This window comes from Hypanus sabinus, chromosome 6, assembly GCF_030144855.1.
Source record: "Hypanus sabinus isolate sHypSab1 chromosome 6, sHypSab1.hap1, whole genome shotgun sequence".
NCBI classification, from domain to species: domain Eukaryota; kingdom Metazoa; phylum Chordata; class Chondrichthyes; order Myliobatiformes; family Dasyatidae; genus Hypanus; species Hypanus sabinus.
In genome coordinates, this window is record NC_082711.1 from 57,461,010 (window position 1) to 57,474,767 (window position 13,758).

At 41.0% G+C, this 13,758-nt stretch overlaps 1 protein-coding gene across 4 annotated transcripts in view; it reads left to right on the forward strand.

Moving 5' to 3' along the window:
• The window catches only part of LOC132395495 (metalloreductase STEAP2-like), a 55,669-nt gene that overhangs the window by 14,282 nt on the left and 27,629 nt on the right, over window positions 1–13,758 (forward strand). For 2 of the 4 annotated variants that reach the window (XM_059972199.1, XM_059972198.1), the window contains exons 2-3: window positions 5,963–6,016; window positions 8,698–9,191. In XM_059972199.1, coding sequence (XP_059828182.1) covers window positions 8,700–9,191 — 492 coding nt within the window. In that variant the 5' untranslated portion in view covers window positions 5,963–6,016; window positions 8,698–8,699. The remainder of the gene's footprint in view (window positions 1–5,962; window positions 6,017–8,697; window positions 9,192–13,758) is intronic. The other 2 variants (XM_059972200.1, XM_059972201.1) reach the window with 1 other exon arrangement.

Below are 13,758 nucleotides of genomic sequence, written 5' to 3' on the forward strand. Positions count from 1 at the left end.
AAAATTAGCCAGTTCCATCTTGGGTGCTAGCCACCATAGTATCCAAGACATCTTCAAGTAGCGGTGTCTGAGAAAGGTGGTGTCCATCATTAAGGATCCCCATCACCCAGGCATGCCCTCTTTTCATTGTTACCATCAGGTAGGAGGTACAGAAGTCTGAAGGCACACACTCAGCGATTCAGGAACAGCTTCTTCCCCTCTGCTGCCTGATCTCTACGTGGACATTGAACCCATGAAGACTATCTCACTTTTATTATTTCTGTTTTTGCACTACACACACACACACACACACACACACACACACACACACACACACACACACACACACACACACACACACACACACACACACACACACACACACACACACACACACACACACGGCAAATTTCACGGCATATGCTGGTAATATTAAGCCTGATTCTGACTCTGAACTGCCCTGATCCAACCATGTTGATGCCATGACCAGAAAGCTCTCCAAACCCTCTTCCTCAGGAGGCTAAAAAAATTTGGCATGTTTGCCTCAAGCCTTACTAATTTTTCTCAATGAACCATAAAAAGCATCCTATCTGAAGGAACCTCAGCTTGGTATGACAACAGTGGCCACGAGACCACCAAAAGTTGTTTACATAGCTCAAGACATCCCCTCATGGACTCCATCTATACTTTCCTCTGTCTCAGTAAATTCAAATACTCCACTCATCCTGGACTTTCTCTTCTTCACTATCCTATTGAGAAGAAGATGCAGTAGTCTGTAAGTGTGGACTACCAGGCTTGAAGACAGTTTCTACCCTGCTTATAAGACTATTGAATGGTTCTCCAATAAGATGGATGAACTTTTGACTTCACAGTCTACCTCGTTATTATCTTTCACCTTATTGTCTACCTGCCCTGCACTTTCTCTGGGGCTGTTGCATTCTGTTATTGTTTTATCTTGTGCTATCTCACTGCATTGTGTAATGATTTAATCTGTGTGAACAGCATTCCAGACTACTTTTTCACTGCACCATTGTATAAACCAAATCCATACTTGCAATTTCAACTCTTGCTCCAGTGATCAAATCAAATCGGGAATAATAACCCACTATCCAAGAATTGTTCTGAGTAAAGTAAATCCAGAGGCATAAAAGATAGAAGCTTGTGTAGTAGGAATAAACCACTTAGCTCAACAAGCCTTCTGTGTTATTCACCAAAATCATAAATATAAATCTAAATATACACACTCCCAGGAGCAAAAGTCCTCCAGGGTGATTTTTACAACATTAAGAGGTCATTTAGCAGAAGTAGACTGGAAATTAGTGCCAGGGTGGTGGGTGACACTTACAAATCTGGTCTTGCCTGAATGTTGAGGTGTAATGAATTTTGTCTAAACCAAACTTTTCTAAGGCAAAGTATTTTGAGTGCTAGAATTTTCCCCCTACTCTCGTCATACATTCTGATTGTAAATTAATCGGGAAAATAATCTCCAATCTTTGCTGTCAGAGCTCCTACAGAAATCCAAAGGTAATGATCAAAGCAAGCATACAACACACACGTTTCTAGCATCCCCAGATTTTCTCTTGTTTATAGCAAGTATACAATGTGCATGAAATTAATTAAATTACAGTAAGATGATTTACAAAAAGTGAAATAAATTGAAAATGGCAATGGATATAAGATAACAAAGGTGGGAGAGAACAAAAATCATCATGGTCAGAATTTTGGCAATGGAGTTGAAAGGTGAGTCATTAAGTACCAGCAGAGGCATGGTTTTATTAAGAAACTAGGTAGATTTTTAAAAATTGCTGATTAGAAATCATGTAATTGAGAAATTTACTCTGAAATCATTGGAGTTATCCAATGACTTGGTGGTCATTACAATGTGGAGAATTCTTGACATTTTTAAGAACTTTTTTACATTTTAAAGAAAATTTTTAATGCTGAAATTGTAAATTGGATGAAAGTTTTTTAAGATTAAAGTCTTGTATTATATGTAACATACACAAAATGCTGGAGGAGCACAGCAGGTCAGGCAGCATCTATAGAAAAGAGTAAACAGTTGCCATTTTGGGCCAAGATCCTTCTTCAGGATGAAGGGAGAAGGAGGGGAGCGGGATGTCTGAATTTATTGGTGAGGGAGGGGAAAGAGGCTAGCTGGATGGTTAGGTGAAGTCAGGTGGGTGGGAATGGTTGGAGAAGAAAGAATCTGATAAGGGAAGAGGGTGGACACAGGAGGAAGGAGTGGACCTGGGAGGAAGTAATAGGCAGGTGAGAATAAGTAAAAGGTCAGAGCGGGGAATAGAGGAGGGAGGGTGGGATTTGCATACCAGAAGGAGAAACAGATATTCATTCCATCAAGTTGGAGGGTAACCAATTGGAATATAAGGTGTTGCTCCTCCACTCTTAGGATGGCCTCATCTTGGCCCAGGAGGAGGCCATGGATCAACATGTTGAAATGAGAATTGGAATTAAAATGTTTGGCCACTGGGAAGTCCTGCTTGCGGCAAATGGAACGTAGGTGCTCGATGAAGTGGACCCCCAATTTATGATGGGTCTGATCAATGTAGAGGAGGCTTCAATAGGAGCACTGACCTCAATAGACAGCACAAGCAGATTTTCAGATGAAGTAACACGTACAACACTCTGGAGGAACTCAGCAGGCCAGACAGCATCCATGGAAATGAGCAGCCAACATTTCGGGCCGAGATCCTTCATCAGGACTGGAGAGGGAAGGGGCAGTGGCCCTATAAAGAAGGTGGGATGAGGGTGGGAAGGAGAAGGCTGGTAGGTGCCAGGTGAAAAACCAATCAGAGGTAAGATCAAGGGGTAGGGGAAGCAGGGAGCGGATAGGCAGGAAAGATATAAAAGGAATGTAAGGGGAAAGTACTGTGTAGTAGAAGGCAGAATCATGAGAGTGGTGTTAGGCAGCTGGAGGAGGAGGCAGAGTGAAACTGGGATGGGGAAGGGAGAGGGAGGGATTTATCAGAAGTTGGAGAATTCAATGTTCAGATGAAGGTTCGCAGATGAAGTACTGCCTCACCTGGAAAGATTTTTTTGGGGCCCTGAATGGAGGTGAGGGAGGAGATCTATGGACAGTTATAGCACTTCGGCCACTTGCAGGGATAAGTGCCTGGAGGGAGATTAGAGGGGAGGGATGAACAGACGTTGTGGAGAGAGCAATCCTGTGGGAAGTGGACAGTGGAGTTAGTAAAGATATTTTTAATGTTGGGCTACATCCACGCTAGACTGGATAATTTTGAAAACGCCGGTTTTGCATAAAAACAATAGGCATCCACACTATGCGTTTTTGAAAATATCTCTATCCACACTGAAACGGAGATTTCAGCGAATCTCCTCCTGCTGTGCATGCAAAGGACACATCTGACGAAAACAAGCGACATGTTTGGTGTCGAATCTCACCGTAAAAGTGCGCATTTGTGTAGTTACAGACTAGAAAAACTTAAAACGATGGACAGCTGTTGGCTCTCGCACAGGAGAACTTAAAACTAAAAAAAACAAATACTGGAGTGTATGGCTGCAACGGACAGGGAGTTCACGGACAGATTGACCCGGCTGACGACGAACATTGAAAAACTGACTAACTCTGTTGTATTAAAAAAGCAGCTTGTTAAATGTGTAAAACATGTCTGCATCAGTGTTATCTTGTATTTCTGTACAATGTTACATTAGGCTGTTACACATCTATTGTCAGAGAAGTACTTGCATAAACAGGTAAACCACCTTCATGCGAGCAAGGACGGAAAACGGCAGAGTGAGTGCAGTATACTTATTTATTCAGTAAGTTATGGGTCAAAGTATTTGATGAGTACATTTCTAACTCTTCTGGCTTCAGTCTCTTTGCCGTCTGTTCTGAAGTTGTTAGGTTGCGTTCAAGAAAACAGTGCAATAGCGCACTGCCATCTGATAGCATTTTCAGAAGTCTCCTGTTACCCCATCCACACTGATTTGCCCAAGCTGTGTTTTCAGAAATACCCACCCTGGAAAGCGTTTCTGAAAAGCTCCGGTTTCGGGGGACGAAAATGCTGTTTTAGTGTGGATGGAGGGTAAAAACGAAGAGAAAAAGCTTTGGTTACGGATTTATCCGGTGTAGTGTAGATGTAGCGTTAGAGTTCCTTTGGTGATGGTAGATTTTGGGGAGGATAAAGTGTTGGACATTGAGGCTGATGGGGTGGTAGATAAGGACATGAGGGACTCTATTACTATTGCAACCATGAAGATGGGTTGAGTACAGTACTGGAAATGGAGGAGATGCAGGTGAGGGCCGAGTCAATCATCGAGGGAAGGGAATCCTGTTCTTTAAAGAAGAAGGACTTTTGGAATAGGAAGCTACATCCTGAGAACAGATGCAGCAGAGACTAAGAAACTGAGAAAAGGGAACAGCATTTTTACCGGAGATAGGGTGTGAAGCAGTATAGTTGAGATAACTATGGTAATCAGTGGGTTTATAAAATATGTCATTTGACAGTTTGTCTCCAGAGATGGAGACAGAGAGATCAAAAAAAGGAAGGGACATATCAAAGATGGACCAAATGGTAGGATGGAAGCTAAAGGCAAAATTTATTAAATTTACGAGCTCAACATAGGTGCATAAAGCAGCGCCAGTGCAGTGGAGGAAGAGTTGGGGAGCATAACCAGGGAAGGCTTCAAACATAGATTGTTTTACATAACCAGTGAAGAGGCAGGCATAGCTTAGGCCCATGCGAGTGCTCATGGCTACCCCTTGGTTCTGGAAAAAGTCGAGGAACCAACAGTGAGGACCAGTTCTGCCAGACGGAAGAAGGTAGTGGTGGCAGGGGATTGGTTGGTTTTTCTTTCAAGAAAGAAGTTGAGGTCTTTGAGGACATCTTGATGGGGGTTGGAAATATAAGCGTATAGGGACTGAACATCCATGGTGAAGATGAGGCAGTTTCGTAGGGCTAAGGAATTGAAAGTTACTGAAGATTGAGGGCATGAGAAGTGTCTCAGATATAGGTGGGAAGGGACTGTATTACAGTATATGATACATTAGCAACAGGTTTTCTTGATATCAGCAACAAAAACTTTATGGCCTACTGGAAGCTGTTTTGAAACCAGATGAATCTGTGAGCTGGGAAAAGCCATTTAGCCATCTAAAGAGAAGAGGAAGCACCAATCACGTTTGATGAAAGGTGATAAGAGAGACTATAAGAACTAGGCAGCATGTGCACAGAAGGTTAGGTGCTACCATTCTCAGGAAAAGTGGTAGCCAGTGTGGAGCCATAAACTCCACATTTCAAAACTGAGCAGCTGAACTAAATTTAGGTACCTGCCCTGATAGGTGGCCTACCTTCACCAGTCCCTGGGGTAATTCTTGGATATGGAGCTTCAGTAGAGGGCAAGGGTCAGCATGGCACAACTAGCACCCATGTTTTCTTTAAAGTAGAGTGGAGTACGTACCTTGTTAAACTTGGGACAGGAGGGTCAATAGCACTAAAATGTTTCAGGATAGGACAGGCCCTTGTTTGCCAATCCACGCAAAATTTGGAAATCCATTAGTGAATTAAGTGCAAGGTTTAATAATGTTTTGCTACATAATGTCTACATTCTAGAGTTTTATTGATTTAATGGGTAGTATAATCCTATGCCAAGAGTTGTGAGGGCACAGAAGAATGTGAGAAGGAGAGAGGAAAGCATAATGGTATGGAATGATTCATCAAGAGTTCAAAGTTAATTTTATTATCAAAGAATATATGCAGAATGCTACTCTGAGATTTGTCTTTCCAGATAGCCATAAAATACAGAAAACCATAGAAGTGAAAGAAGGACATTATGACTCATTCTGTAGAACTGTGACATATTGCTGGGCAAAACAATCCATACAGATGAGTTCCTGATGTTCTTTCTCAACAAAATATAATTATTCAGAACAAGAAAATAATTTTTCAAGGTCACACATTTCATCATCCAAATATTAACAATGCCTTCCTTATTTTCTCTCTGCCAGACATTAGACAGTCTTATCAATTATCTGAGAAGATCAGGGAAACAATATAATAAGGTCAGTTCCTGCATCAGTCCTTCTCAAAGCAATGTTCTGCTCGTAATTACCTTTTTTTTGTCATTTTTCTTTGCTGGCAGCATTAAGAATTTTGGATTAAGTATTTTTATTATTTGTTTGCAATTTTCACAAAACATTGTAAAAATAAGATGCACTTGTGATTGTGATCTCTTATTTTAAACTGAGATTATCGACAGGTTTAAAATTGTAAATGCATTAATATGAATAGCAGTGTACTCCAATGAAGTGAAGCATTTACTCTTGAACTTGTGTAAATGTTGTGGTGGAGATATACTGCTCTGGATCCTACATTGTGCAGTTCAGTTTTCAATCTGACAGTGTCTAGTTTAATTTTAAGAACCTGTTTTAGTGAATGTGTTTTTGAAAGTGTATAAGGCGGGTAATAAAATTTGCATTGGCTGAGGTATGTTTAGTTCACTTGTGCTGTTTTAAAGAAAAAGGCATCAAAAGATGAAAATTTCAACTTAGCAAATAAATATTTAAATACTTTCCACCAAATTCATTTTCCTGACTTTACAGTACAACAAAATATAAACTACCAAGGTACTATTTTTAATATACTTTATCAGTGTTATAATTATGTGCACCATTGAATGCCAAGAGGCATACATTACAGAGAGAGATTGAGGTTGGTATAGTTAGGTGAATGAAAAGAATAGAAGCATGCCTTATAAATAGACTACAGTAATGAACATTGTGTACACCTGTAATCTCCTGTTTTTATTTCATATTTTTAGCATTAGCAGTATGTTTCATTTTATCATAGTCAGTTCCTCTGTGGATTTGGAGACAGAGCATAGAACAGCTCAGGAACAGCCCCTTTGGCCCATGAGGCCTGTGTCACCCACAGTGACAAATTAAAATAAACTTTCTTTTGCTTGCTCATTATCCAAATCCCTCCATTCCCTGCATGTTCCTGTGCCTTTGCAGATGCCTGTTCCACCACTCCCCGACAACATGTTCATGCACCTACCCCTCTTTTTTTTTTAAATACTCTGCAAATCTGCTTTCAACTTAACCCCAATAATCTTAAAGCTAAGCTTTCTAGTATTAGATATTTTACCCTGGGTAAAACATCTGGTAAATGCACACAGTGAAACAAATCAATGGAAGATCCACTTGCCTTAACAGAAGAGGTGAAATCAAAAATTATTAAAGATGAATTGGTTTGTCTGCAGAAGGCAGAGGGTCGTGGTGGAGTGAGTACATTCAGATTGGAGGGTTGTGACTAGTGGTGTCCCACAAGGATCGGTTCCAGTACCCCTACCTTTCGTGATTTTTATTAACGACCTGGATGTGGGGGTGGAAAAGTGGGTTGACAAGTTTGCAGATGACACAAAAGTTGGTGGTGTTGTAGATAGTGTAGAGGATTGTCGAAGATTGCAGAGAGACATTGATAGGATGCAGACGTGGGCTGAGAAGTGGCCGATGGTGTTCAACCCGGAGAAGTGTGAGGTGGTACACTTTGGAAGGACAAACTCCAAGGCAGAGTATAAAGTAAATGGCAGGATACTTGGTAGTGTGGAGGAGCAGAGGGATCAGGGGGTACATGTCCACAGATCCCTGAAAGTTGCCTCACAGATAGATAGGGTAGTTAAGAAAGCTTATGGGGTGTTAGCTTTCATAAGTCGAGGGATAGAGTTTAAGAGTCACAAGGTAATGATTCAGCTCTATAAAACTCTAGTTAGGCCACACTTGGAGTACTGTGTCCAGTTCTGCTCACCTCACTATAGGAAGAATGTGGAAGCATTGGAAAGGGTACAGGGGAGATTTACCAGGATGCTGTCTGCTTTAGAGATGATCAGAGATTAAGGGAGCTAGGGCTTTACTCTTTGGAGAGAAGGAGGATGAGAGGAGACATGATAGAGGCATACAAGCTATTAAGAGGAATAGATAGAGTGGACAGCCAGCATCTCTTCCCCAGGGCACCACTGCTCAATACAAGAGGACATATCTTTAAGGTAAGGGGTGAGAAGTTCAAGGGGAATATTGGAGGAAGATTTTTTACTCAGAGTGTGGTTGGTGTGTGGAATGCACTGCCTGAGTCGGTGGTGGAGGCAGATACACTAGTGAAATTTAAGAGACTACTAGACAGGTATATGGAGGAATTTAAGGTGGGGGGGATATATATGGAGGCAGGGTTTAAGGGTCAGCACAACATTGTGGGCCGAGGGGCCTGAACAGTGCGGAATTATTCTGTGTTCTATACTACTGTAACTACAATGAACAGTTAAAGAAAGTATTAGCTTTCACACGAATGGCTGTATGTCCATTCCCTAGCTATCTCGTTCATGGAGTGAAAGGGTGGATGCACCTTAGCTCATGAAGAACCTGCGACTATTTGCATTTATGAATGTGTCCATGGATAAAGTTGCAATGTTTACATACTGAAAAGGTTCTTGTTTTGAAAAGGGAAAAACATGTTTGGTTATGAGGTCATTTGTGGCTTTGCAAGGCATGTTTTTTCTTTTTTTGAAGCTGGCATTTTGAAATGGGACTTTTCTGGATTTGGGCCAAACTGTATCGAAGAGTTCTTTGTGGCTTGAAACATTCCCATTCATCTTCCTGCCATTTCTACCAATTTAGCCCTTTTAGTTAAAGAGGAAAATCAGTTGTATTAAAATTTGTTCATGTACTAAAATAAGTTCTCTTTCTTTCAGCAATGGACTTGATCTCCATTGTGAGAAATATGAAAGAAGCCAGTGAAACCCTCTTGCCAAATGGCACAAACAGCTTTAAGGAATCATCCAAGTCTACCATAGGGATTTTGGGAAGTGGAGATTTTGCCAAATCGTTGGCAATCAGATGTATACGGTCTGGATACTCGGTTATCATAGGAAGCCGAAATCCCAAACGAGCTATTGGATACTTCCCTCCTCTTGCTGAAATCATGCACCGGGAGGATGCTGTTATAAGAACCAATCTCATATTTGTTGCCATACATCGTGAGCATTATGCTTCCTTGTGGGACCTCAAGCACTTGCTGATCGGCAAAATCCTTGTGGACGTGAGTAACAATGTACGAATAAACCAGTACTCAGAAGCCAATGCCGAATATCTTGCTTCGCTATTCCCAGATTCCACAGTGGTAAAAGGCTTTAATGTAATATCTGCGTGGGCACTCCAGTTTGGTCCACAAAATGCTAACCGACAGGTAAGAATATGTAATATTTGTAGCTTTTCTTTTTTAATCTTTTTATTAATATCAACATATTAAGATAATAAAAATTGATACATAATTATTCAGATTACAAAATTAAAAGTTAACATAGATGGATATATAAACAATAGGTACAAAAGAATTAAGTCTCCCAAAATCATACATGATACAAATATAATGTGTACAAGTCAAGAAAACTAGGTGTAACAATATGGAAAAAAAACAGAAAAAGAAGAAAAAGAAATTTTTTATACCCCAAACAAAACAAAAAAAAAGAAACTACTCTAACAAGCTAACCACTAACTAAAAAAAGAGAAAGAAAAAGAAACATGGGCTGTTTATAATATCTGAGAAAAGAAAAGAATCTTAAGTGTCATCAACTCCAATCCTCTCTACATATATATAATCAGAAATGGAAAGAAATGGGTTTGGAAAAAGGTCAAATTACATCATATGAAAATATTGAATAAATGGCCTCCAAGTCTTTTCAAATTTAATAGGATCATATATGACGCTTCTAATTTTTTCCAAATTTAAACATAACATAGTCTGAGAAAACCAATGAAATGTGGTAGGGGGATTAATCTCTTTCCAATTCTACAAAATAGATCTTTTAGCCATTAATGTAAGAAATGCAATCATCCGATAAGCTGAAGGAGATAAATGAATTGGCTTTGGATTCTATGGGTATTTTGGAGAAAATTTTAGAATTAAATCCTTTTCAGAAAGGTGTATTAGCAAATGTTTACAATATAATTATGAAAATACATTCAGAGGTTTCTTATAAAATTAAGAATGATTGGGAAAGGGAACTTAAGTTTACTATTTCTAATGAGAAATGGGAAAAAATTCTTCAATTAGTTAATTCATCCTCTATATGTTCCAAACATTCATTGATACAGTTTAAAGTTGTGCACAGGGCTCATATGTCCAAGGATAAATTAGCTCATTATTATTCTCATACAAATCCTATATGTGACTGATATCATTCTGAGACTGCCTCTCTAACTCGTATGCTTTGGTCATGTCCATCTTTGGAAAAATATTGGAAAGATATCTTCAATATTATTTCCATGGTATTGAGTATTGATTTACAACCTCACCCTATTGCTGCAATTTTTGGCTTTAAGTAGAATTCAAATTTTAAATGTGTGGTCAAATTAATTAGTAAATAAATAAGTGTATTTTAATTGAATCAGCAATATTTAGGGATTTAGTTTTCATTGCCCTAAATTCAGATGTATTGTTACGTACCCCATAACTGGGTTAACAGACCAGCAGAAATGGAAGGATACGTTGGAGTCTGGTGGTACCGAAAACTAAAGGTGTTTATTAGTAAACTAAGCAATACAATATCAAAAATGCAAATATACATATAAAACAGGTTAGCAATGATAGACATAGAAGTGTAGGAATAATAATCAACAATAATAAACAAGCTCTATCAATGTCTAGGCGTAAATGAATTGTCATAAGAGAATATAGAGTTCGGTTCATGTGTGCTGAGGTAGTTGCAGTTGTTGTATTGTAATTTGTTGGGGGGAGAGAGAGAGAGCGAGCGAGCGAGATGTAACAGCTGCAGCAGGCAAACCTTCCGTTGTCTTCTTATTCCTTTGTACCGTTGTGGTCATTCGGTTATGACCCCCTGTTCTTGGCTAGACCGTTCTTCTGTGGTGGCCTCGTCACTCTGGCGTGAGTGGACATGCACAAGTCCCCACCGGCCCTGCGGTCACACTGTGAGCTTTGTTGACTGATCTCCTGATTCAGTCCTCGAAGTCCCCACCTTCCTGTGGGTGCACAACATTCGGTCAGTATCCACTGGTGTGTCTGAGGGGTGGCTCCCCACACCTGTCTTTTATCCCCACTGACGGGGTATCAGCCATCCATCAACTCAAAATGACCATGTCCATCAAATCAGGCCACTCCTGCTGTCTCCTTAGAAATGTTAACGAGCAAAGTAACGTCCTTGCAGCGAAAGGTAAACAATCCAGGAAGCCATAATACATAAATCAACTGTGTGTCTCTCTCTCTTATCTGTAGCAGATGTCTCTCCCTCTGTGCTTCATCTCTCTATCTCTCTCATTAGCAGCATAGCAATAGCAATAGTTCATAGTTCTCAAAGGGGGGGGAATGGTTAACTCTGCACCCCATTTCCATCAGGTCTGTTCAGCACTCATAACACCCCCATCCTTCAAGGAATTTTCACCAGGGTGAAAATTAACGAGTAAAGCACACTATAGAGTCTAATATAATACAGAAGTGGTTTACTTTTAAACTTAACATTCAGTCAATCTACTATGATATAGCTAACCCAGCAGACTCCCTCAAGGTAGCGGCATCCTTTTCACCTCGGACTGCCCTTATATAATCGGGAACACACTTAACTTCTTCAATTACAACCAGCTCTTTCAAGCTACATAAGTCACCAGTGTCCAACCCTGGACCTTCTAGCTGCCACATCTGTTTCTCAACTTGGCTCTGTGCCTCCATAACCTCCTTCCTCTCTCCCAAGTGTCCACCTAGGGGTATCTTATGGGCCAGGTTCAAAATTTTATTCCTTGACAACACTAAATCTGCTTTGTCTCCCTTACTTTCCTTAGCTCCATTACTCTTTTTTTCTTCATCCGGTAACCCCTTTTGATACAAGATCGGTAAAAACGTCTCTGCTAAATCAACACTGAGCTCATTTAAACTGGTTACTGTCTCAGCCGCCTTTCTAGACATGCTGCGAGTTATTGCGCAGGCGGGATAAATCTTGGAATCTTTGGGCGGGTCCTCAGCACTCACAGGCTTGCTTGTCAGCTTCACTGCTGAATACACATCACCACCTGCAAGATCATTACCGAGTAGGACGTCCACACTGTCCATCGGTAGTTCAGACTGCACCCCTATTTCAACTGGTCCAGATACCAGGTCACATTTCAGAAATATCCTGTGCAAAGGTATGGCCTCAGTTCCTTTTCCGATACCTTTTAACACATTTACCTCCCCAGTCTCGGTCTCAGGACAGAAGTCTAACACCTTCCTTAGAATCAATGACTGACCAACCCCAGTATCTCTCCAGATCCGCACTGGAACTGGGGTTTCTCCTTCCTTCACAGACACCGTCCCTTCCGAGATAAACCTCTCACGCCCCTCTTGGGCTCTATGTAACCTCGCCTTCCTCATCGGTCTGCTGACTGGCTCAATGCAACCAGTCGGAGTTGCCGTCTTTCCCTTTCCTGTCTCCTTCTTCGGAGCAAAGCACAGCTGCTATGTGGTCAGCTTTCCCACAATTATAACACATAAAGTTGGGAACCATCTTGCCAGCCTGCTTTTCCTCCTCCTTGCCTTTTCCGGTAGTCCCCGGCTTATTCTCTGACTTAGCCAGTGGGCTTTCTCTACCGCCCCTACTGCCTCTTTGGTAGCTCTTATTTGGGGGAAACTTTATCTTGTGGGTTAAGGCATATTCATCTGCTAGCTTGGCAGATTCTGATATGGACTTATTCTTCTTCTCGTTCAGGTATGTCCGGATACCATCTGAAACCAACCTTTAAATTCTTCGATCAGAGTCAACTCTCTCAGGCAATAGAAATCCTCCTCCAACCCTTCTGCAGTGCACCAGCAGTCAAAGTACACACTTCTCATATGCAAACTCTGTGAACATTTGATTCCACTGTTTCCTTAAGTCCCTGAACTTTTGTCTATACGCTTCGGGTACCAGCTCATAGGCCCGAAGGATAGCCAGTTTTGCTTCCTCATAATCCTCTGCAACCTCCGCAGACAATGCAGCATATGCTTGTTGAGCTTTCCCTTTAACTATACTTTGTAACAACACCACCCACTTATCTCTAGGCCAATTCTGGTTCGCGGCTACTTTTTCAAAATGCAAGTACCAATCAATGTCCGTCTCCTCGAACGGAGTTACCAACCTAATCTCCTTACTAACATTAAACTTTTCCCTACGGTCTGCCCCGCTATCCACACATTGCCATTTCTCCCTCTCGAACTGTCGCTGTTTTTCTGCCTCCTTGACGTCCGGCTTAATTCTCTCCAGCCGCATCTGTTCTAGACGTAACTGGACGTCCCCTTTCCCTACAGGAAAGTGTTCTAACACCTCCGGCTTGAATATCTTCCTTGTGACATATTGTTCAGCTATCTTACATTGTATCTCAGCCTTCGTCATCCCTCTCTTAACCTCCTTGAGTTCCAAGGTCTCCACCATATCCCACAACTCAGACTTTTTAGCCTTCTGGAAACCCACTGCGCCCGGACTTAACAGAAACTCGTCAACATCCATTTCTGCTGTTTGCTGTCTGTCTCAAACAACCAGGTCAGATTAAGGGAATTCTAACCCGACTCACTGGCCCCCCCCCCGTTTGATAATGAAATCCAAGATGAGCCCCCAATTTGTTACGTACCCCGTAACTGGGTTAACAGACCAGCAGAAATGGAAGGATATGTTGGAGTCTGGTGGCACCGAAAACTAAAGGTGTTTATTAGTAAACTAAGCAATACAATATCAAAAATGCAAATATACATATAAAACAGGTTAGCAATAATAAACATAGAAGTGTAGGAA